The sequence below is a fragment of the Diaphorina citri genome, unplaced genomic scaffold, assembly GCF_000475195.1.
Source record: "Diaphorina citri unplaced genomic scaffold, Diaci psyllid genome assembly version 1.1 scaffold60, whole genome shotgun sequence".
NCBI lineage: Eukaryota > Metazoa > Arthropoda > Insecta > Hemiptera > Psyllidae > Diaphorina > Diaphorina citri.
In genome coordinates this window covers 376,714-399,392 of record NW_007377497.1, presented here as the reverse complement: position 1 = coordinate 399,392, position 22,679 = coordinate 376,714, and the positions used below count along the sequence as shown (strand labels likewise).

Sequence of the window (22,679 nt, the reverse complement as noted above, 5' to 3'; positions counted from 1 at the left end):
GTTTAGAATCTAACTAAACTTTAGATATTTCTTTCCATTACTATGAACTTGTTCTTCAGTATAAATACAAGATTTGGTTGTACCCAGTACCTAAGTAATTTACTACAGTGTTGGTTTTTTCCCTCAATAGTCGATCTCGAGTTTCAAGACTGGTTTTACATGTTTCAAAGTTTCTCAGAGATGGTTAGCTTTAACACTTGGCAGAATCTACCTGCTCTATCAGTGTGAGGTTGTGGTACCTCAAGGTTGTACCGTTTTTATATCGTAGTACATACTTGGCAGTAGTGTTTTCAAATTACTTTTAATTTTAGAACCCAAGGTCGCTTTTCTTTTCTTAAAGTTTATTCTATTATTTATTTATTATTATTATTATTATTATTATTATTATTATTATTATTATTATTATTATTATTTTATTTTATTTTAATAATCAGGTAGGCACCTATTTTGTGCCTTTACTTTTCTCATTTCTTATATCTTGAGTTTTATTCAACTGTTAATAAAATAATTTACATTTTGGTAATTCATATCATAAGGTGCGCCAGAAAAACACTGACAACGGCTCAGGGTACGTAGATCTCATGATTTCCAACAAGGTTCTGTGGGTCATTTTCCTAACTTTGGCTTCGTTTCCGCGAAAAGTCCAAAAAACCAATTTTTAAAAAGTTACAGACCTTGTGTCAGTTTTAGGTCATGACTTTTTCATGTTAATCGATAAACTGTTCCAGAGCACAAAATTTTCAGGGTGCCTACCAGACTGGAAAACCGAGAAAAGCCAGGGAATTTTATAGAGACTGGAAAAGTCAGGAAATTTCAGAAAAAAAGTCAGGGAATTTCAGAAAAGTGTGACAAAAATCGAAAAAAGTCAGGGAATTTTTCAAAGCCTAAATAAAGACAGAAAATTTTCAATTATAAAAGTATGCAACCATGAAGGGGCAACGTATAATGTCTCGAAAAAATTTCGCCCGCGGCGCTGAAATTTTGTCTTAAAAAAAGTCTTTGAATGTTTCAAAGTCTAAAAAAGAAAAAGACTTTGGTCAGTAAAAAAATAAATAAATAAAAAATAAAATAAACTATGCAACCTTGAAGGGGCTACTTAAATCTTTTAAAAAGATGAGTGTTTCCTGTGTTTCACAACCGTTTCCATTTCATAGCAATGAAACAACTGCTACATAAGACGCATGTGGTCTGTGTCGTTTTTTTTTTTTTTTTTTGCACTTGCTTTCTTTTGGGGGGAACAACTTGGTGGGGGTTTTTTTTATGCCACGAAGTGGTATTTTTGGGGGTTTAGAATCTAACTAAACTTTAGATATTTCTTTCCATTACTATGAACTTGTTCTTCAGTATAAATACAAGATTTGGTTGTACCCAGTACCTAAGTAATTTACTACAGTGTTGGTTTTTTCCCTCAATAGTCGATCTCGAGTTTCAAGACTGGTTTTACATGTTTCAAAGTTTCTCAGAGATGGTTAGCTTTAACACTTGGCAGAATCTACCTGCTCTATCAGTGTGAGGTTGTGGTACCTCAAGGTTGTACCGTTTTTATATCGTAGTACATACTTGGCAGTAGTGTTTTCAAATTACTTTTAATTTTAGAACCCAAGGTCGCTTTTCTTTTCTTAAAGTTTATTCTATTATTTATTTATTTAGAGACCAATATTTTTCGCTGCGGCCCTAAAAATTTTCAATGTTCGTCAAGTCTGGTTTCTATAAATTGTAGTCTCACAAATTTTCAAAAAATTCGCCTGTGCCGCTGCTCCTCATTTTTCCCCCTTTTCCGTGTCAACCTTCATACTCGCCCAGGATGTATCGGGATTGGATGGCAGACTGAATAATGATAAGCTTCAGGGTCATGATTTTAAAAAAGAATTCTTCCTGTTGCGGAGCTGAATAGGTGGGAGGTATAGGTATGTTTTATATGATTATCAATTTTTTTACAACGAATTTGCTATATCCTAAGCTTAAATCTAATACTTCTAGAAGCTTAATCTAAACTTCTGTAAGTAGAATGAGGAGCAGCGGCAGAAGATTAGGGTTTTTGATGAGCCTGAATTTCTGGAGGATTATAGACCAGTTTCAGGGCAGGGTGTCGACTGTTTTCCGCGTTTTCCAGTCTATTTTTTCACAATTTCCAGTCTACGATTTTCCAAGGATTTTTCCACCCTATTCCCAAGCTGCGTAGCAGCCGATATTTTTTCTCAGGCTGTTAAACTACTTCAATCTTTTTACTTTCCTTATCCTATGGGAAGGAAAGTAATGTAATCGGGTCAAATTTTCGATGGTCAGTTTTTAGTGCCAAAACACGTTTTGAGGTCCTTAGAGCCTAAATCCAAAGTTTCAGCCATTGGTCCGTCAAAGTGTGTGTCTGTCTGTAAACAAAATATCTCGAGAACGGTAAGAGCTAGAGACTTGAAATTTGGTATGTAGCTGTCAAATGTGACAAGGATGCGACACGAAACTTTTGGTTAAGACCGGTGCAACGGTTGGCGGAATTTTACCGCTTTTTGGCGGTTTTCTGTGTAATTTAACAATATCACGGGCATGGTATGAGCTAGAGACTTGAAATTTGGTATGTAGTTCACAAATGTGACAAGGATGCAACACAAAACGTTTGGTTGAGATGGTTGCTGCGCTTGGCTGTATTTTGACCGCTTTTAGACAGATTTCGACCGTTTTTTGGCGGTTTTCAGCTATAGCGAAAAAACGGTTACAGATATTGTAAAAGTTAGGGTAAAAGAACACTCAAATAGGCATCATTCAATAGAATAAGGAAATTCGTGTGATGTTCACACCAGATTTTTTTATCCGGCTACTCCAAGGTCTTGCTTGAGTCCTCCGTTTGTACCATGCAATAACTGCATTGCAACCCAAATTTTTTCAAGATAATTTTTTGGATCTCTCCAAACAGATTTCCAAAAAATATGATCATTAAGGTGTCATAAATTTGACCTATGAAATTCACGGACAGATATATCAGAAATCATTTCCGTTCTAGATAGGTAGTTTCATTTTTCATTTATACAAAGGTGAAACCTTTTTCTATTGTTTTATGTTGCATTTTTTTCCCTCATGTATATTTTTACAAAAGAATTTGTTGTTTTCTTGGTATGTCGGTAAGCCATAGTGTAAACAGATCTTAACTTTTAGAAATGAAATTGATCCTAAAAGAGAGGTAATATTGTTTTCTATCTGCACATCTAATTAGTTGTCCTCTATACGTTATCCAGATGGATATGAGAGCAAGGAGTCATCAACCCAAAATGAAAGAAACAATAAGAATGCGAGAATTCCTTGCATTGTTGCAATTAAGGTAAAGGTCTATTTTTATATAATCTCTCTTTTAAAAAAGTAGAGGTAGCTTCGATCTGTAACATTTTTTATAAGAGGTTGAATCACTGTGCAATGTGGGAGGAAGCACTGTGCAATGTACCTTCATGAAACTTTTAAAGATTTTCTACCGTTGCACCTTTGACATGTTTGGCAACGTAGCCTACTTTTTGATGACTCATTGCTCTCATATTCATCTGGATAACGTATAGCTTTAACACGTTTTGTACCATGGTCAAATGTTTGGAGCAAGTTCAGGGTACCTGAAAGAAACACAAATTTTTGGATATCTCGGTTATTCTGGGGATTTCGAAAAAAATGTCCAGGAAACTTTTTGTTGCCCTTGGCCTGTACTATGTATTTGCCATTTTCGGCTTGACATAGCTTTGTGACACACCCTGTATATATAATATTATACATATTGTGTTTTGGTTTTCCAGGAGTTCAACTAGTCAGGAGAATCCTAATATGTGGCTAGGAGGAGCAATGGAAGCCTTGAAGGCGATCGCATTTGTGTGTGATATAATCACCTATCCTGTATACTTATTCTTACAAAGACCCTGGGAAAAAAAATCCCTCTCATCTAAAAAGAAGGTAATACAATTACATACGTACCTTAGCCAAGATTTTTTTTTTTTTTTTTTTTTATCAGAGCCTTGATCAGGATTACTTGAAACCTATGCATGTCAGTTTGTCTGTATTACATGTTAGGTTCATAGGTTCTCACATCTACAGTGCGTTCATAAAGTCCCCCCCACCTTAATTTTTAAACGGATGAATTTAGAAACCTGAAATTTTGTATGTGAGCCTATATTTACATTATTTACCTCTAGTTTCTTATAGGTCTTGTAAAAGTTCAGGGTCGGCCCCCGGTTGGCCAACCTTGAAATCTTAAATAAGACCCCCTACTTATGACACACCATATTAAAGGTCTTAATAAAGAACGTAGTACTTTGGTACAAGTTTGAGCCCGATCCGATAAACAGGGCCAGAGTTATTGCCTATTCATATTTTCATTTTTCCATGTTCTCCCGCCAGTAGAAGAGGAACTGAAAATGGGAAATTCATATCGATTGGTGATTTTTGCTTCAAATAAGTCCCACTCACGATTCATATTGCAATCAGTCCAAAAAATTAAATTTCGAAACATCCATTTTCACCCCCGGAGGGCCAAAAGTCTAAATTTCATTTTTGGGTCTAAATTTCAAGATGAACCATTAGTTAGACCTATTTGAAGCACAAATCACCAATAGATATGAATTTCTCATTTTTGGTGCTTCCCCTATTGGCGGGAGAACATGGAAAATGAAAATTTGAGTAGGTCATAATCATAACTCTCCTGTCCTGTTTATCGGGTCGAGCTCAAACTTGTACCAAAGTACTACGTTTTAGACCTTTAATATGGTGTATCATAAGTAGGGGGTCTTATTTAAGATTTTCAAGTTGGCCCCCGGGGGCCAACGATGAAAAAATTCCCTGAACTTTTACATGGCCTATAAGAAACTAGAGGTGAATATACAATATACCTACAAAATATCATTTTTCTAAATTAATCTGTTCAAAAACTAAGGTCCTATAAGAAACTAGAGGTGAATATACAATATACCTACAAAATATCATTTTTCTAAATTAATCTGTTCAAAAACTAAGGTGGGGGGGGGACTTTATGAACGTACTGTATACATCTAACTTCTTTTCAGGCTGAAATAATAAGCAAAGATAATAAGTCCGTGACTATCAGATCCATCTCAGGTCCCCAGGAAAACCATATCCGCCTGATTAGGGATGGCGTAGATACAATGGAGAAAGTACTACGTTATGTGGTAACCAGATTCTCTGACCAGAGGTGTTTGGGTACCCGACAGATACTGGCAGAGGAAGATGAAAAACAACCAAATGGAAGAATATTTAAGAAGGTAAGTCTTTTAAAACAACTGAATGAGGGAATATTTAAGAAGGTGGTCATGAAATTTAAAACAATACAAGATTGACTTTCTGCTACCCATTCAGTTCATTTGTAGCGGGAATATTTAAGAAGGTGGTCATGAAATTTAAAACAATACAAGATTGACTTTCTGCTACCCATTCAGTTCATTTGTAGCTTATAATTACCACAAATCCAACTTAAAAAAAAAAAAAAAAACTGGCATATGAACTTTGAACCAATTGAGGAACTAAACATGTTCTTTTTTTTAATTCCAGTACGTGATGGGTGACTATGAGTGGCGTAGTTTTAATCAAGTCAACGATGAGGCTGAAGCTTTTGGTAAAGGTCTAAGGTCCTTGGGTCAGGAACCTCGCCACAATGTAGTCATCTTTGCGGAGACCCGGGCAGAATGGATGATCGCCGCACAGGCCTGCTTTAAGCAAAATATACCCGGTGAGTTATTGAGAAATATGAAATACTAGCTGAATTCCGCTAGTTCATCCCGAGGCATGGCCGAACTTGTAGAAAATAATAAAAAATACGGTCGCGCTGTGCACTCCCTATTAACTGCATAGTTATCAAACTAAAAACAAACGAAACTCAAAATGTTGGTCGAGAGCGGAACATTTCTCTCCCGCAGTCTCTGCACTCCGCTTCGTAGTAAATCCTTAGGGCATGGCCGTTCATATGTGTCTGTCTGTCTGTCTGTCTGTCTGTAAACAAAATATCTCGAGAACGGTAAGAGCTAGAGACGTGAAATTTGGTATGTAGCTGTCAAATGTGACAAGGGTGAGACACGAAACTTTTGGTTAAGACCGGTGCAACGGTTGGCGGCATTTTACCGCTGTCTCTGCACTCCGCTTCGTAGTAAATCCTTAGGGCATGGCCGTTCATGTCACTCATCCATTTAGTGGTCTTGCTCGGCGTAGCTTAATAAAAACGAATCGGAAAATAGCCTATAACCTTCACTGGAGTGCAAGCAATAAGTTGACAAAGTTTCATTGCAATTGGATGAGCGGTTTGGCCAGGCATAAAGTTCGAACAAACACACACACACAAACAAATATTCATTTTTATATATTAGATTGTACTGTACATTGGCTGACAAAATTAGAGGAACTTGAGACGTGCCTTCATTCAAGGAACATATGTATCAAATTTCATCAAAATTGAACCAGGCAATCGCGAGTTACAGCGGAACAATGAAACATTCAAATATCCAAACCAAAACTTTTATTTATTTATTTACGGGATTTATGTCTCATTTTTACATCAAATAACACAGAAAAATAAAAATAAAGTAAAATTAAAAATAAAATAAATAAAAACATAAAAAGTTACCTACCTACATAAAGATATGAATGACATAAAGATATGTACATTTCTATCACATTTTTGATTCGCGAACTTTGCAAATTTTCGCGAATTTGCAAAAAATGGCCTCAATTCGAAATCTGATGTTACCACATGATTTATGAAGGAAAAACATGGTGATATGATTTGTCACACAGGTACATTTCAGTTAGTTGTGATGTTCGCAATAATTCGCGGAATCCGCGAAACCGCGAATTGCAAAAAAAAAAAAAATGAATAAGTAGTCGATTGTACATGAAATTTTACGTAGAATAATAATATGCAATAAAAATTGGGGTTCTCACTCCAAATTCCAATGTTGGTACCAAGTTCGCGGTTTTCGCGAACTTGTACGCGAATTTCAATATTGCCAAAAAGTTCTTGTTTTTCGAAAACTCCAACAGATTAGGAGCAATTTGAGTTTGTCATACTTTGGTGGACACCCTGTATATATTTTTTTCTTCTTCTTTTTGCTAGATACGGGTCTGGTGCATGTAACAGTCTCCCATAACGACTTGTGTGTGTTGTAAAATTCAGCTCCTGACTTGTCATTTTTTTTAAACTTTCATATTAAGACTTTTCAACAACGAAGTTAAACAGTTTGTATGATAATACCACCTGCCTATGTTTAAACTTTTGACAGTTGTTACTATCTATGCGACACTGGGTGAAGAAGCAATTGCTCATGGTATCAATGAAACAGAAGTGAATATAGTGATTACAACTCATGACCTACTGCCCAAGTTCCGTAATATACTCAAGCTAACACCCCGGGTATCTACACTCATCTATATGGAAGATCAGTTGACCTCGACAGATACAACCAACTTTAAACAAGGAATTGAAATTGTTCCATTCAAACAAATTGTGAAGCGAGGTTCAGAATCCGGCTCTAGATATGGTAAGAATATTGTCTACTCCTCGGTCTAATATTGTCTACTCCTCGGTCTAATATTGTCTACTCCTCGGTCTGATATTGTCTAATTCTACTTTCTAGATATTGTAAGGCTTGAAGGTCCTCTTCGTGGTAAAACTAAAGCTAGTCAGAGTGAGAAATTCCAATTGTACAGAAATCAATAAAAAAACAATTATTATTAAAACGGTTTTTCGAAATGAAACATTTCCATATTGTTAAGTATGAGAACTCAGTCTGGTGAGCCAAAAACCAAATACACTGGGTGACAAAATTAGCGGAACGCTCGTATTTTTTGGTTTTTCTCAAATTGCTGTTATTTGCTGTAAAGTTAAAAACTTATTTCACAAGACCGCATACCTACATAAGCTGTGAGTAAAAGAAAAAAGAAAAATCAAAAACAAGGATCAGTTTTTTGCTGAAAATGCATGTTTCTGGAGATAAATGTTAACGTAACTTTTTTTCTTCTCAATATTTTTACACCAATTTTGAATCAGGTGCTTTAGAAAAGAACACAGAACATTAATTTACTTCTGGTAAAAATTAGAAAAAAATTCTGGACCCTAGCCGGAACTTTTTTTAAAAAGTCCGCTTTTGCCCTATAGAACTAATGGTAAAAAAGGAACGATTTTGATTTTCCAGAAATTTTTTGTCGGTAGTAAATTAATTTTCTGTACTTCTGTGTTCTTTTCTAAAGCACCTGGAACCCCCCTTATTTTAAAAAAAAAAAAAAAAAAAAAAATGTTCTAACGTTTAATATTTGTTAAACTTGAAGTAATTATCTTGAATGGTTATGAAATGGCAGAGTTTTGAATGTAGAAAACCATAGGGAGAAAGGTTGTTCGAAATGGGGAAAAAAATCAGAAATTAAGTAGGTACCTGTAAATAAAGCTCTGGAGAACCTGTTTTCGACATGATTGTAAATTTATTTGTATTGTATGACTTACATGTTATTCAATAGCTTGTATTGTATTACTTAGGTACTTGTAATTCAATAAGTTTTACATACTATTTTGATTACAGAGGGCTCTCCTCCCACTCCAAAAGATACAGCCATCATCATGTATACCAGTGGGAGTACAGGCACACCCAAGGGCGTGGTTCTCACTCACGATAATATGATAAGCACACTCAAAGCTTTCTCTGATGCTGTCCACATTGAACCCAACGATGTATTTCTTGGCTATTTACCTCTTGCCCATGTGTTTGAGCTCTTATCAGAAAGTGTGTGTCTCCTATGTGGTGTGGCTATTGGTTATTCGACTCCGCTTACCATGATAGATACTTCTAGTAAAATAAAGCGAGGCACCAAGGGAGATGCCTCAGTGCTACATCCTACTGCACTCACTGCCGTACCTCTTATACTCGACAGAATATACAAAGGTGAGTACAATTACGAGTATACAACTTGTCTATATGCGGTGTAGCTATTGATTAGTATACTCCTTAACTTTTCAACGTCTCGGCGAAAAAAGGCTGAAATAACAAGCTGGATCCGTCCCTCCGGAAATTTTTTAGCCGGTAGTTTATTCGATCGTGGTTAAAGAAAATCAGTACTTATGTACTTACCTAATTTGTTTAATATTCAGTTCATTGCCCCGCCAAGTCAAGAAAGTTTGACCGCGCTACTAGAGATATTATACGCGACAGGGATTATTATTATTATTATTATGGAAAATGTTGGAAAAGGTTGTGAACGAAAAATATCTCCAAGAACGGTTTGTCGTAAAAGGCGACTGAAATTTGGTAATGCTATCCCGGGTAAATGGTCAAGCGACGCGACTGTAACAATTTCTGGTAAAAATCGGATAGTCACCCATCCTGAAGTTAACCAAAGTCATTGTTGCTTAACCCTTATTTCCGTATAAACGGTAAGAGACATCCGAAAACATTTGGGTCCCATTCACGATGTGAATCTTCCTTAATCAATGTGATTTTTCACGCCGAATCGAATGGTGCTAGCTTTTTAGAAATGTCTGACTTACGGTTGAGAAGTTTGCCGGGTTTCGATACTTCCCTGTGTCCACAAATTTCCCTTTTATTCGTGAACCGTTACCAAATAAGCAAGAGAATAGTTAATCCCATGTGATTTTTCACGCGGAATCGAATGGTGCTACTTTTAGTACTCTCTGACTTACAGTTGAGAAGTTGCGGGTTCGATACTCCCCGGTGTCAACAAATTTCCCTTTTATTTGTGAACCATTAACAAGTACCTAAATAGTGAATAGTTGAACCCATGGGATTTTTCACGCCGAATCGAATGGTGAAACTTTTAGAACTGTCCGACTTACAGTTGAGAAGTTTAATGTAATAGAAAGTCGTGTGATGTTCACACCAGATTTTTTTGCTCCAAATCTTATGGTCTCATTATTATTATTTCGATTTGGTCCAATATTTCGCTGTTTGCGATTTGCTCGGTGTTCGCGAAATCCGCGAATCCTACATGTTTTCCAAAGGTACGTGTGTGATATATCGAATCATACTTTTATAATAATAAATCTTATGTGGTGATAATATTTTTTTTTTTTTTATTTTCTATTTCTTTTCAAATACCTACGTATTCCGCAAATGTAATAGAAAGTCGTGTGATGTTCACACCAGATTTTTTCAATTCTCTTCATTTTTGACGGTCGTGGTGTTCGCGAAATCCGCGAATCCTATAATTTATTTAAAGGTACGTGTGTGACATACCAAATCATGCCGTTTTTTATTTCTAAACCTTGTAATGATAACAAAATTTGCACCACCATTTTCGTGTTCCTGGTAAAAAGACCTTTAATTTGATATATAGGTCGACCCGGTTTGGATACGAGTAAGTCCATCTATGGGGACGACAGACAGACGACACCAGCGAATACAATAGCCCGTCCACTATACCTTTTTTTTTTATTACTATCGTAATAATAAAGGAAGGACGGGCTAAAAAAGGTAGGGAATGTATACATTTGTATTCGCTTCGGTGTCTGTCTGTCAGTCCCTATAGATAGAAGGACTTATCCAAACCTAGTCGACCTATATATCAAATTAAAGGTCTTTTTACCAGGAACACGAAAATGGTGGTGCAAATTTTGTCCGGAAAACCAAAAAGCCAAAAAAACTGGTTTTGGGGGGATTTTTTCACATTTTCTCACACAAATGAGCTCTGATCTTGAAATTTGTCGCGACGACCTATGAACTCAAAAAGAAAAAGTTTTAGATAACACTTCAGTCGATAATTTAAGACCGGTTTTAGCGTCTCCTGTGTTAAGCTACGCCGAGAAAGGCCAATAAATGGATGGGTGACTTAAACATTATATTGGGAATAAAGGGAGATCATTACATGAAAGTAAAATCGAAAAATCAAATCAAGAATAATAATAAACTGAACATTAAACAAATTAGGTATAGGTACATAGGTACTGATTTTCTCTAATCACGATCGAATAAACTACGGGCTAAAAAATTCCCGGAGGGACGGGCCCAGTTTTTTTATTACTATCGTAATAATAAAGGAAGGACGGGCTAAAAAAGGTAGGGAATGCATACATTTTTTTCTAGTTCTTTGAAATATTCTTGAATTTGTATACAGGGTGCTCCTGAATTAATTTTTGATTATATCAGGGGGGACCGATTTTGAAAATTAGGACCTATTGATAAACCTAACCTATTACTTCTATTGGTTTCAGGAGTTCATGAGAAAGTATCTCGGGCCTCTCCATTCAAGAGAGCTTTATTTGCGTTCGCATTCGAGTACAAGAGGAAGTGGGCCAAACGAGGATTTCGCTGTCCCCTGATTGATAAGGTAATAGCATTATTCAGGAAAATGTTAAACAGCACATTGGGTTTATCATACTTAAAATGTACAAAAATGAACAATTGATAAGCGAAAATAAGTTTATTTATTGTAAATTTATATTTCTTATTTGGATATTTTGCTTTTTCAATTGATATTTATGTTGTTATAATTTTGTTCAATAAAAGTACTTAAATATTACCATTACTATTACCATTACATCTCTTTAGAATCAATAGTTGAAGAATAATACAAAGGAAAAAGCTAATATTTTAATTTAAAATGTTCATTAATTTTAAGAATATTTAAAATAAAAAAAAAAAAATTCTTTCAAAGTTTAGATTGATTCCATAAGCATTGAGAGCTTGTGCTGGAATCCATCATCATCAATCTATCAGTTTTTGCAGATATTTTAAGAAGTTCTTCTACACTACTCCTTTGGTGGACACTACAATAGGTACCTATTGATACGGATTTTAATTCCATATCTTTAAGATTTCATTTTTCATTCTTGATGTTTGTTAAGTTTTTCATTTTTTGTTTTGAAGATGTTTTGTGTCAACGGGATAGCAATATCTTTAATAATAGCGGATTGACAATATCTGGTTTGTTTGCAGGAAAAGTTCGATCTGTAAGTTTTTGTTGATCGTAGATGTTGATTTCTTCATTGGTTGCGACTGGTTTAGGTTCGTGCTCATACCATCTCGTTGATTATCAGGGATGTTGTATTTGACTTTTGACATCAAGGTTCTCAAGATACGAGTATATGAGGACAAGGTGGGAATCTGATTGATAACCCCAATGCACCCAGACCCAGTTCTGTCACAGTTACACTGATAGATCTTGTTTATTTTTAGGTGGTGTTTGGGCAGACCAAGAAACTGTTGGGTGGTAGAGTACGGCTTATATTGAGTGGTGGAGCTCCATTGTCCCCCGACACACATGAGCTGATCAAGGTGTGCCTATGTGAGAAAGTAATTCAAGGATATGGACTCACTGAGACCACGTCTTGTGCTACAGTTATGCACTGTAAGTTTTACCCTACTTGGGAAAAACACATTTCCTACATATGTAATAATTCTAAGAAATGGGTTATAATTTCAGTGAATGACATGGGTAACATTAATTCTAATGGGTTATAATTTCAGTGAATGACATGGGTAATAATATTTCTAATGGAGGAGTTGCAATTGGAAAAATATTATTAATAAAAGGTCGATTCCTTTGTAAAAAGTTGTGGAAAATCCAAATCTGAGGTCAAAACTCCGAAAAAGTAAATTTAAAAGGTCGAAAATTCAATTTTTAATTGCCGTTCTAATGAAAAAGTTCCAAGAGTTGTGACGTCAGATTTTACGTCAAAATGCGCTGAAACGCTTGCGCACAAACAAACGAAGCGGGAATCATAATTATTGACGTCATCGCGCCTACGGGAGCGTATGCCGTGACGTCAAAGTTCACGATTTACCGGTATTTTTTAAATCGATTTATCTCGGGATCTAGGCTACGGGAGCGTATGCCGTGACGTCAAACTTCACGATTTACCGGTATTTTTTAAATCGATTTATCTCGGGATCTAGAACGGGAGCGTATGCCGTGACGTCAAACTTCACGATTTACCGGTATTTTTTAAATCGATTTATCTCGGGATCTAGAAGTTGACCTTTTGCCTCATGAAGTCACGGCCCCGGCTTCTCCTTGTGATCACAACCGGAATTAAATTAAGAATATAGGTCCTGGTGGCCTCAAGGGTTTTTGCCTCATGAAGTCACGGCCCCGGCTTCTCCTTGTGATCACAACCGGAATTAAATTAAGAATATAGGTCCTGGTGGCCTCAAGGGGTAAAAATTGTTGTTTGGTCTGAATATCAATATGAATCATTCATTAGTGGCACCTATTTGATATTAGGGGAGCTACCTGGATATTGTTTTCTTATATATATTATTTTTACATTTTTTTTTTTTAATTTGTCCATACACAGTGGGTTTTGAGTCAGCTATGTGTGGTACATTCCTAGGGTCTATCATGCCCATGATTAATTCAACGGGTATGGAGTTGATATTCAAAAGGCGACTTGAAAAAGTTCATACTGGATAAATATTCACGCAACTCATTTCGTTACGTCCAAAATTATACCTATAGGCAAATTTCATTTGTGTTGAACATACAAAACCTGTAATGGAACAACCAACCTCAGTGGTGCAGTGGTTAGCACCGTGGACTTTGAATCTGGAGGTTGGTGGTTCGAGTCCAAGAATAAGAATAAGAAATAAGAATAAGAATAAGAAATGTTTTTATTGCAATACAAGTTAGAAATGTAACAAATTACTCAAAACCTGTAATGGAACAACCAACCTCAGTGGTGCAGTGGTTAGCACCGTGGACTTTGAATCTGGAGGTTGGTGGTTCGAGTCCAAGTCATGTCATAAAATTTAGAGTAATATATTAAGCGGGGAACGACATTTGTGACGAGCATTTATGTTTAACACAATTGAGGTGTCTCATATTTTTTTTTATCGCTTAAATCGATAGAACGTAAAATTTAAAAAATATTGGAAAAAAAGAGGAAATTCCGTACAGTAGTTTCGAAGCTACGACGATAGAAACCCGGCGCACCCGAACCGAGTCATTTGACTCGTAGCGGCAACACTGTATCGGCGTCTGACGTCATACCTACATATCGCTAACCCATGCGCGTAGGAATCAAGGCTGTGGATGTCCTTATCATTGTTGTCAGCTCCCGTTTTGTTCGGTACAAATTTTCAAAATCGGGAAATGGTTGGAAATATCCGTTTTGGGGCCCCCTGATGTCAAAAAAGTTGTTTTTAGCCCATGGTCTGTACGTACTACAGGTTTAAACGGGAAAAGGTGGTATACAAAATATCTCAAGAACGGTTTGTTGTAGAGCGATGAAATTTGGTATGCTATCCCGGTATGGCCCAAGGACACGACTGTAACAATTTGGTAAAAAACGGACAGTCACTCATACAGATATGAACCAAAGTCAATGTTGCTTCGAACTTCGGACACGACTGTAACAATTTGGTAAAAAACGGACAGTCACTCATACAGATATGAACCAAAGTCAATGTTGCTTCGAACTTCAAAAAAAAGGTAAAAAAAAAAAAAAAAAAAAAAAAAAAAAAAAAAAAAAAAACAATCCCCAAAGAAGGACGATAAGACGAAACAACCTTATTTGTTTAGGATAAAGTTCACCATATCTTCATGAGAATCGAACCCGCGACCTAGAGCTTACACGATAGACGCACTACCGTCCGAACTAACTAGGCTGGCCCCAAGAAACAACCTTTTCTCTTCAGGATAAAATTCGTAATCGATGGGATAAAGTTCAGGCGGGAATGAAATCCACGATGAGTAGGTACATAAACATAAGTATAATAGGCTGACTTACTCAATTTTTAGTCTTTCGAACTTCAAAAAAAGGTCAATTTTCTTCATACTTTATATGATTCCTTATTACACGGGGAGTATTTTAAGATAGAAAATTTTCCACAAAAATCGGCCGCCGTAGGCGGCTCAGGCTCGGGACTTAAAAAAATTTAAAAAAAAATCAATTTTTAGTTCCGTCCTTCCTTTATTATTACAATAGTAATAAAAAAAGGTATAAGGGACGGACTATTGTATTCGCTTCGGTGTCCTAAATCAGAGTTATTGTCATCAAAAATATCAATATTCATATCACCTATTAGCATGCATGTATTATTTCGAGATATCGTGTTACAATATGTATCTAATTCAGATAGAAAATTTTCAAAAATACTTTTCCCTGTTCTATAAAATCCGCAAATAGTGATGTCATTTCGGAAATGGAGTCAAATTTGATTACATTAGTGCTTATGAAAGAATAGGAGGGAATACTAAATCAGAGTTATTGTCATCAAAAATATCAATATTCATATCACCTATTAGCATGCATGTATTATTTCGAGATATCGTGTTACAATACGTATCTAATTCAGATAGAAAATTTTCAAAAATACTTTTCCCTGTTCTATAAAAACCGCAAATAGTGATGTTATTATTTAAATATGATACATTGATTTCCAAGCAATTAGCTTTTTCTAAATTTATTTGTTTTACATTAGCATTCAAGCTAGTTTTAATAAAAGCAGCTATACCAGAATTTTGGTTAATTTCTTGTGGACTTATCCAAACCTAGTCGACCTATATATCAAATTAAAGGTCTTTTTACCAGGAACACGAAAATGGTGGTGAAAAAAACCAAAAAAACTGGTTTTCAGGGGATTTTTTTCACATTTTCTCACACAAATGAGCTCTGATCTCGAAATTTGTCGCGACGACCTATGAACTCAAAGCGAGAAAGTTTTAGATAACACTTTGTAGTAAAGGAAAATTCATAATCTGGGATTGAAAACGTGTATGGTAAGATTTTGTCATAGAAAGTTTCAGAAAATATCATTATATCTATATCTTTAATATTATTATTAATGTTAACTAAGAATTCGTCCAAGTTTTTACTTAAACTCCTAATATTTTGGTGCAAAATAGTTAACCCTTGGAAATTTAAGAAATTATCAAATTCTGATATGTCAGTACATATGACATTATTATTGAAAATAGCATTTGGAATGGTACTGATTAATTCCATATTTCAAAATATTTAAGATTTGTACGAAGGAGATTCATTGTTAGAAAGGAAAAAATAAAGGAGACTGAAAGGAAATCATGAGCTGAAATCAAAAAGCATACAAAAACAAGAAAAAAGAACAATTGAACAAAAGGGTTAAAATGAGAATCCTGTGGTTGCTATTGAGCACGGGAGCTCCCAGCGTCGACGCCGCCGCGACCCGCGCCATGTCCCGCCGCTCCTCCTGATGTATTCCTTCCATTCAACGCCTTCACCAGATCATTCATGTTCCTGATAACTGAAACTTGGGATTGTTCGTTCTTCCTCATCAGTATTCTATTGTCACTGAGCCATACGAATTTGAAGTTTGCCTCTTTCGCCATCTCTTTGGTTCTCTTGAATAATTCTTGGTTTTTCTTTGTTAAGTGCTCATTTACGTAAATTTTCTTCTGCCACAGTTTCTTTCCTTTGAACGCCTTGATCCACTTTGCTCTAGTCCTGGTGTTCATAAGTCTAACCACAATTGGAGCAGTTTGAGAAGAACCCATTCTATGGGCGAGTTGAACATCCGCCATGGGATCAGTGATGTCCATTTGATTTCCAACATATTCAATTATTTTGTATACGTCTTCTTTCCTCTCCTGGGGTATTCCACTGATTAGAATGTTTTGTGATCTTGATCTTTGGCTTAGTTCGTCTACTGTACTTGTCAGATCTTCGACAGTTTGTTTCAGTATTTCATTCTCTTCAGTCTTCTGCACCAACTCAACTTCCAGGGTTTCAATTCTCTGCTTATGTTCATTCAGAGTTTCAGGGCCAATATTTTTTTTTTTTTTTTTTTTTCATGGTCACTTTTGATACATACCTGCGTCTGGCAGAAGAGATTTGTCAGCTGTAGGACTTGATAATTTTAGTTTGCTTTCCAAGTCTTGAGCTATGTACACTAGGTTGTCACCTTCCTTTTCCACTGTCCCATCCAGATTTGTAAAGAATTCATTTGGTTGTCCTCTAGTTTCTTCAAGCAGAGAAAAATCTTGAAGATCACAGTATTGTCTGTCAGCACCTGAAAAAAAAAAAAAAATAATAATAAAAAGACAATAGTGCCATGAATTTTACAAATTATTTATTTGACTCCCTATAATTTATTAATTATTATTCATCATTTTGGCTTGAATTTTCCAGTAAACTCTCTTTAGTTTAGACTACATCACATCCCATGAGGGGTTTTCATCAAATGATATAGGTGAACTTCACTGCAAAAGGGATGAACATGGTAAAGTGTATTTAATGAGCTTCAGATTGTCATTTTTTATGATTCAAGAGATATTTTTCAGCATTCCCTACTCAGGTAAGTACCTACCCTTCTCTGTTTTATCATCCTCAATACTAGAACAGGATTGTGAGATCTCGGAATATGAAGCCGTCATTTCTCTCATCATATCTTCATCCAGCTCTGGATTTTCAGTGAGAGGAGATCTGTTTGGACTACACAAAGGTGTTGATACACTTGGAGCAAAAGGATTTGTACTGTTTGTAGGAGTCGTCATTATTTTGACAACTGACAAAAATATAGAGTAGAAAGTTCATCGAATTTTTCACTTTTTTTCTTCTTTAATTGTGAGATAACCACAGACGGGCACAGCAAATAAACATGTTTTTTTTTCTTAAAGCACTTCTAATATCAGTAATCTCTTATCACAACTACCAGACTGATAACAAAAAGTACCTATTCGCCTATTCCTCTCTTCAAGACCCCTTTGATAAGGATTTTTTGGAAATTTTAATCGATTGTTGAATGTGAACTGAAATGAATCACGAGTTCTACCATTATTTACATTCCTTTGAACGTTCAAAAAACTTCCACTTTTTTTATAATGCAGGTGCATCAACGTGACGTGTGAAATGTTACTAGGAAATTTAAAAAAGTGTGTGATTTTATTTTTGGCATTTCCATTGAAACAGTTCATTGGAGTACCTACTAACGTAAAATTGGGTATTCACCCACCTACTTTGTCAAGGTATTCATCCCTTATGCTTCGTCAATCGTCCTCTAATTTGAGGAAGCACATAGCCCAATAGCTCAATGCTTACTCTAAAATGCGAGGCCATGCTCAAGCTCAAGGTAAATGCGTTTCCCCCCCCCCCCCCCCCCCCCCAAAAAAAACCTAACTTTGGTCCGATATCCCTGTGGGAAACTGTGTTGGCCTTTCTTGCGGCATGAAAAATGGCCACTTTCTCACCGCAGCCCAGCCGCAGCCCCAGATTCCAGTGGTGCAGACTAAACGACCTTGACCCCAATGAACTCCCGTTATTGCGCGGGCTTAAATCTGGGTTTCTAGTAACTTCTTTCAAAGGTTGGTAGTCACGGTGGAAAGGAAACAGGAGAAATTTTTCTGGGTGCATTGCAGAATGCAGACTTTTTGAAAAGTGAAAATTTATTTCCTTTTGGTTATTTGGTTTAAATTAAAATTATAATTAACCAATTTCTTATTCTTAGTTCTTAGAGGAAAATAGTGTCGTGTTGTTCTCTCAAGTGTATGTGTTTGGTTGGACCCAATATGTAAACCACTTTAATTTTGGTTTGTTTTGATGATGTAGACAAATTTCTGTTCAAAAGTGAAACTGCTGTGGTGACAACCCAAAGTAAAAATAGACTTTTCTCATCGTTTGTCTGGCTGGAAACACCTTATTCCAGTGTAGCTGGGTTATAAAATGAGTATATTGCCTGGACAATTGTTACCTGCGGAAAATAAGGACCCTACAATTGTTCACCCACCCCATTATCTTCATGAGTTGCCACAAGAAGATGAGGAACGTCTGGAGAAGTTATTTGTTGCATTGGACACAGATGGAAATGGAAAGATTGACATTCATGATCTGTCTAAGGCACTAAAAGACTTTGGTGTTCATTCTCTGTATGCACAGGTAAGTATGGCACACAGAATCACTTCAATGATGAAGTATAACTTGACACCAATGTTGTGTGATATGCTAATCCTTTCAAAGTTCATTTCCAGCTTTCACTAAGTTGTATTTTCATTTCATTGGGCCTAGAGCTAGTGTTAGTGGTCAAAAGAATATTACACATGGCCAATATCTGTCAATTGGTCAATTTTATGTTGGAATTTTCATCCTGCAATCTTGTGCAAGGTTATGAGGCCCAGAGAGGTTCAGAAAAGAAAGTGAATAGTTAATTGATTGTTAAGTAAACTAAAATAACTTTCTCTTCAAACTGATTAACATCATTAGTAAATTGATGTGTTTCATTAAAACGCTAATTTCACATTTAACCAAGATTACCCCAATCCATGTTTATTAGTAAAAATGTTGAGATCATAAAATAAGTATCAATTTTGCCATTTGTGTTACTCATGCAATACCCCAACATTACTCATGTGTTTAGTGGTGGTACATACCCAGACTTCTGGCACCGTTCCAACATACATGCTGTTTAATTAACAATATCATGTAACAATTCAAAAATAATTAAACTGTTCTAATACCTGGGGTGTAGGCTCTTTGCTTCAGACTACAGGCAATAATGTAATGTAATACTTTCGTGTGTTAATACTCACACTTTGGAGGTCTAGTTTGAACATAGGGTGAGAAAATATTGACATAATTTTCCCTAGATTTTTTGAACAATCCTAGAGCATGTAGTTATAAACTTTGAATATTTGTCAAGTCCTGGCACATTATTGATACAAGGGTTTGAATATTTGTCAAGTCCTGGCACATTATTGATACAAGGGATGAATATTTGTCAAGTCCTGGCACATTATTGATACAAGGGACAAGGGACAAGAGACAACTTATGATCCCTTTCAAGTCCGATGTATTACATCTCCACTTTGACTAATTTGTTTTCTTATTTTCAGAAATTTCTTGAGAGATCTGATTCAAACAGAAGTGGTGACATTTCACTTGCAGAATTCATTCACTATGTCAAAGAGCATGAGAAACATTTACGCCTTGGATTTTCACACTTGGACAAAAATCAGGATGGTAAGTAGATACCTAACTAATCAGGTCAGCATTTATCTTGATAAACTATTGAGTAGGTACCTATGTATCATAATTAAGGATTTTAAGCTGTACACAAATGATCACAACCTTTATCAGGTCAGCATTTATCTTGATAAACTATTGAGTAGGTACCTATGTATCATAATTAAGGATTTTAAGCTGTACACAAATGATCACAAACTTTTTTTCTTCTTCTTTTCTTTTTTGTCAGTGTTATTGGTACCAGTGAAACAACTGTTACAAAGGTTGAGATTGTCTGTGTCATAGCATGCTCATCCCATTAAGTATGTCCCTCATTGAATGAACAAAAAAGACAATACTTCTATTCAGGTGCCAGGTCAATACAAGAACACCAGAAAACAAAGGAATCCTTTAAAACATTTGAAATCAACTCTGTCCTCATCAAATTCTGAATTTGTTGCCTTGTTTTATGTTTCAGGAAAAATTGATTTGCAGGAACTGCAAAAGGCTTTCCAAGAGTTGGGAATTGATATTGATGAAAATGAAGCCAAGAAATTACTCAAAAGGTGAGCTAAAAATTTTTAAATTTGGCCAGGCAGTTTTTTTTTTTTTTTTTTTTTTAACAATAGTTACCTAAGGTACCTACCTACCTTTCTTTTTTCTGAGTCAAATTTATAGGTACTCAATTAAATGAACCATTATTATTATTATTTTTGGTTCATTTTTCAGAATGGACAAGGATGGAAGTCTGGAGATTAGCTTCAACGAGTGGCGTGACTTTCTGCTCTACTGTCCATTCTCGGATATTCGAGAACAAAACGTTTCCGCTCAAAAAACTTGGAAAGTTTGCCACCCGTCATTTTTCTGAGTTTTCTGATGATCAGTTGATTTTTACGCAGAATAGGAGCACAAAAAATGGCTTTGTTATGTTATCACGGTCCAAAGTTTCCTTACTGAGTGTTAGTGGGCGTAAGCTTGCTGATTTTTCATAACTTTCAAAGAATGCACAGTTCAAATGCTTTTAAACTGAACCTCAGTGATTGGCACGGTGAAGTTTGGATCTGGAGGTTGGTGGTTCAACTCCAAGTTTTGCTTTCGCGGTATCATAAAGTCCCAATTAGGTATTGGCTATATTTTTGTAGCTTAAAAATAGTAATAGCCAACTGTATTGCATCTAGAATTACACACTATTAGATAAAAATTACATTAAAATTACAAACAACCAATACCTTATTTAAACTGCCACAGGAGGACTGACAAGTCTCTTTTTGTCAGCAATTTCAATATGCATAGTTTCATTTATTGGGTGTAATGTAATAAGGTTCTTATGGAACGGAAGTCCTATAAGATGAAAGTTACAAAAATTCGTCGATAACATTTCATAACAAGAGGCAGGATGTTAACACTTCCACTTATCTTGTGTAGGAACAATCTGGTCACACGAAAATCCATGTGTCCCCAACAATGCCCGTCCTAATTTGAGAATCCAAACACTCAGTTAAAATAGCGTCTTGGTCGAAACAGTCGTTATCAACTATTGGACCGAATATCAATATTTATACAAAATAGACTATTGATTTAGGCCCAAAACTGTCACACGCGTTTTTAGTTTTGGGAGAAAAGTAAATACTGTTTTGGTACACATGTTATTGTACTAATGGATCAACAATTTACATTAAATGACACAACTCGAGACAAGTAGTGAAAAGATATCGTTCAAGTCAACTTGTACTCTTGCTACTTAGCGTGCTATTGATAAGTAGATGTTTCTTGTTGACAGGGTACAGAGAAAGTCTGTTAGCTGCCCCGGGTGGGAATCGAACCCGTGGCCTAGCGCTTACAAGGCAGACGCGCTACCAACCAAGCTAACTAGGCTGGCTAAAGGCAAGTATAATTTATGATCCCTGATAAAAGCCCAAAACGTATCACTTTGTAGGTATTCTCAGCTCTTTGGGAGCATTATGAATCAATTCAAATTTATGAGTCATTGAGTCACTCGTGGAGGATATTTGGCCAAGACAAAGGCAACCGAGATTCGTTGACCCCCATAGGCGCCTGGACAGATAGACGGTCAGAGTTCACTTTCAAAAATAAACTCGAAAGGTGACGCGATGTGTTCATTGGAATGGGGAACTAATCAGTCGGTGTTTGACATCATTTTGGAGCCTGGATAAAATGAATAATGAGAAAAAAGGGAGGAATATTTTAATTAGTGTGTCATTGATGATATGATGATACTTTCACTTACGATCCCGGACAAAAGATTATCATCGCTGACAAAAGCCCAAAACATCAAAAGGTATCTCTGCTTTGTTTTCTAGAGCGGACCTTTTGAAGACAGTTTTTTGATTTCAGCAATTACCAACGAAAAAAAAAAAAAAAAAAAAAAAAAAAAAAATCACATGCTTGCATTCATAAGTATTAACAATAAGTTTTGTACACGAATAAGTTTCGTGGGAGCAATGTTTGATAAACTTTTCGTACCTAGTTCCCCAGTGCATTAGTGAGCAGAGGTCAAAAAGATTATCGATCCAGTGAAGGTCAACTTTCTACTTCTGGTATTATCCAATAGGTCAAACTGCTGTGCTGAGAAAGTTCGCACATTGCATTAGACTATTTTCCCCAAGTTCAAGAGAAATTTATTGAAAATTTGTGGCTTGTGTTGTCAAAAGGGTGTGGCATCTCAATAAACTAACATGTCATAAACATGATGCATTGTATACAGTATAACTTACCTTCTGGTAAAGGCAGCAATCGTGTTCTGAGACCAACGAAAGGAAAATCGTGTTCTAAG

At 35.9% G+C, this 22,679-nt stretch overlaps 3 protein-coding genes and 1 long non-coding RNA gene across 11 annotated transcripts in view; 3 read left to right on the top strand and 1 right to left on the bottom strand.

The window, feature by feature from the left end:
- The window catches only part of LOC103518454 (long-chain-fatty-acid--CoA ligase 3-like), a 29,128-nt gene extending 16,679 nt beyond the window's left edge, over positions 1 to 12,449 (top strand). For 7 of the 8 annotated variants that reach the window (XM_026830070.1, XM_026830050.1, XM_026830080.1 and 4 more), the window contains 7 exons: positions 3,768 to 3,921; positions 5,028 to 5,243; positions 5,530 to 5,707; positions 7,251 to 7,508; positions 8,544 to 8,903; positions 11,186 to 11,301; positions 12,150 to 12,449. In XM_026830070.1, the coding sequence (XP_026685871.1) occupies positions 3,768 to 3,921; positions 5,028 to 5,243; positions 5,530 to 5,707; positions 7,251 to 7,508; positions 8,544 to 8,903; positions 11,186 to 11,301; positions 12,150 to 12,434 (1,567 nt within the window). In that variant the 3' untranslated portion in view covers positions 12,435 to 12,449. Of the gene's footprint in view, positions 1 to 428; positions 569 to 3,767; positions 3,922 to 5,027; positions 5,244 to 5,529; positions 5,708 to 7,250; positions 7,509 to 8,543; positions 8,904 to 11,185; positions 11,302 to 12,149 lie in introns of those variants that run through there. The other variant, XM_026830084.1, reaches the window with a different exon arrangement.
- Positions 12,450 to 13,047: 598 nt separating this feature from the next.
- On the top strand, positions 13,048 to 14,314 carry LOC113471109. The gene is made up of 2 exons (XR_003393934.1): positions 13,048 to 13,524; positions 13,688 to 14,314. It is a non-coding gene; the product is annotated as an uncharacterized LOC113471109 (long non-coding RNA).
- A 1,763-nt stretch (positions 14,315 to 16,077) lies between these two features.
- On the bottom strand, positions 16,078 to 17,653 carry LOC103518444. Its single transcript, XM_008483516.2, has 3 exons — positions 17,259 to 17,653; positions 16,751 to 16,961; positions 16,078 to 16,684 (listed from the first exon to the last, which is right to left on the bottom strand). The coding sequence occupies exons 1-3, from the start codon at positions 17,443 to 17,445 to the stop codon at positions 16,078 to 16,080; spliced, it is 1,005 nt and encodes a 334-aa protein (XP_008481738.1). The 5' UTR covers positions 17,446 to 17,653.
- Positions 17,654 to 18,322: 669 nt separating this feature from the next.
- Positions 18,323 to 20,753, top strand: LOC103518437 (calcium-binding mitochondrial carrier protein SCaMC-2-like). The gene is made up of 4 exons (XM_008483505.2): positions 18,323 to 18,823; positions 19,777 to 19,903; positions 20,364 to 20,451; positions 20,615 to 20,753. The coding sequence occupies exons 1-4, from the start codon at positions 18,611 to 18,613 to the stop codon at positions 20,751 to 20,753; spliced, it is 567 nt and encodes a 188-aa protein (XP_008481727.1). The 5' UTR covers positions 18,323 to 18,610.
- Positions 20,754 to 22,679: the final 1,926 nt, after the last annotated feature.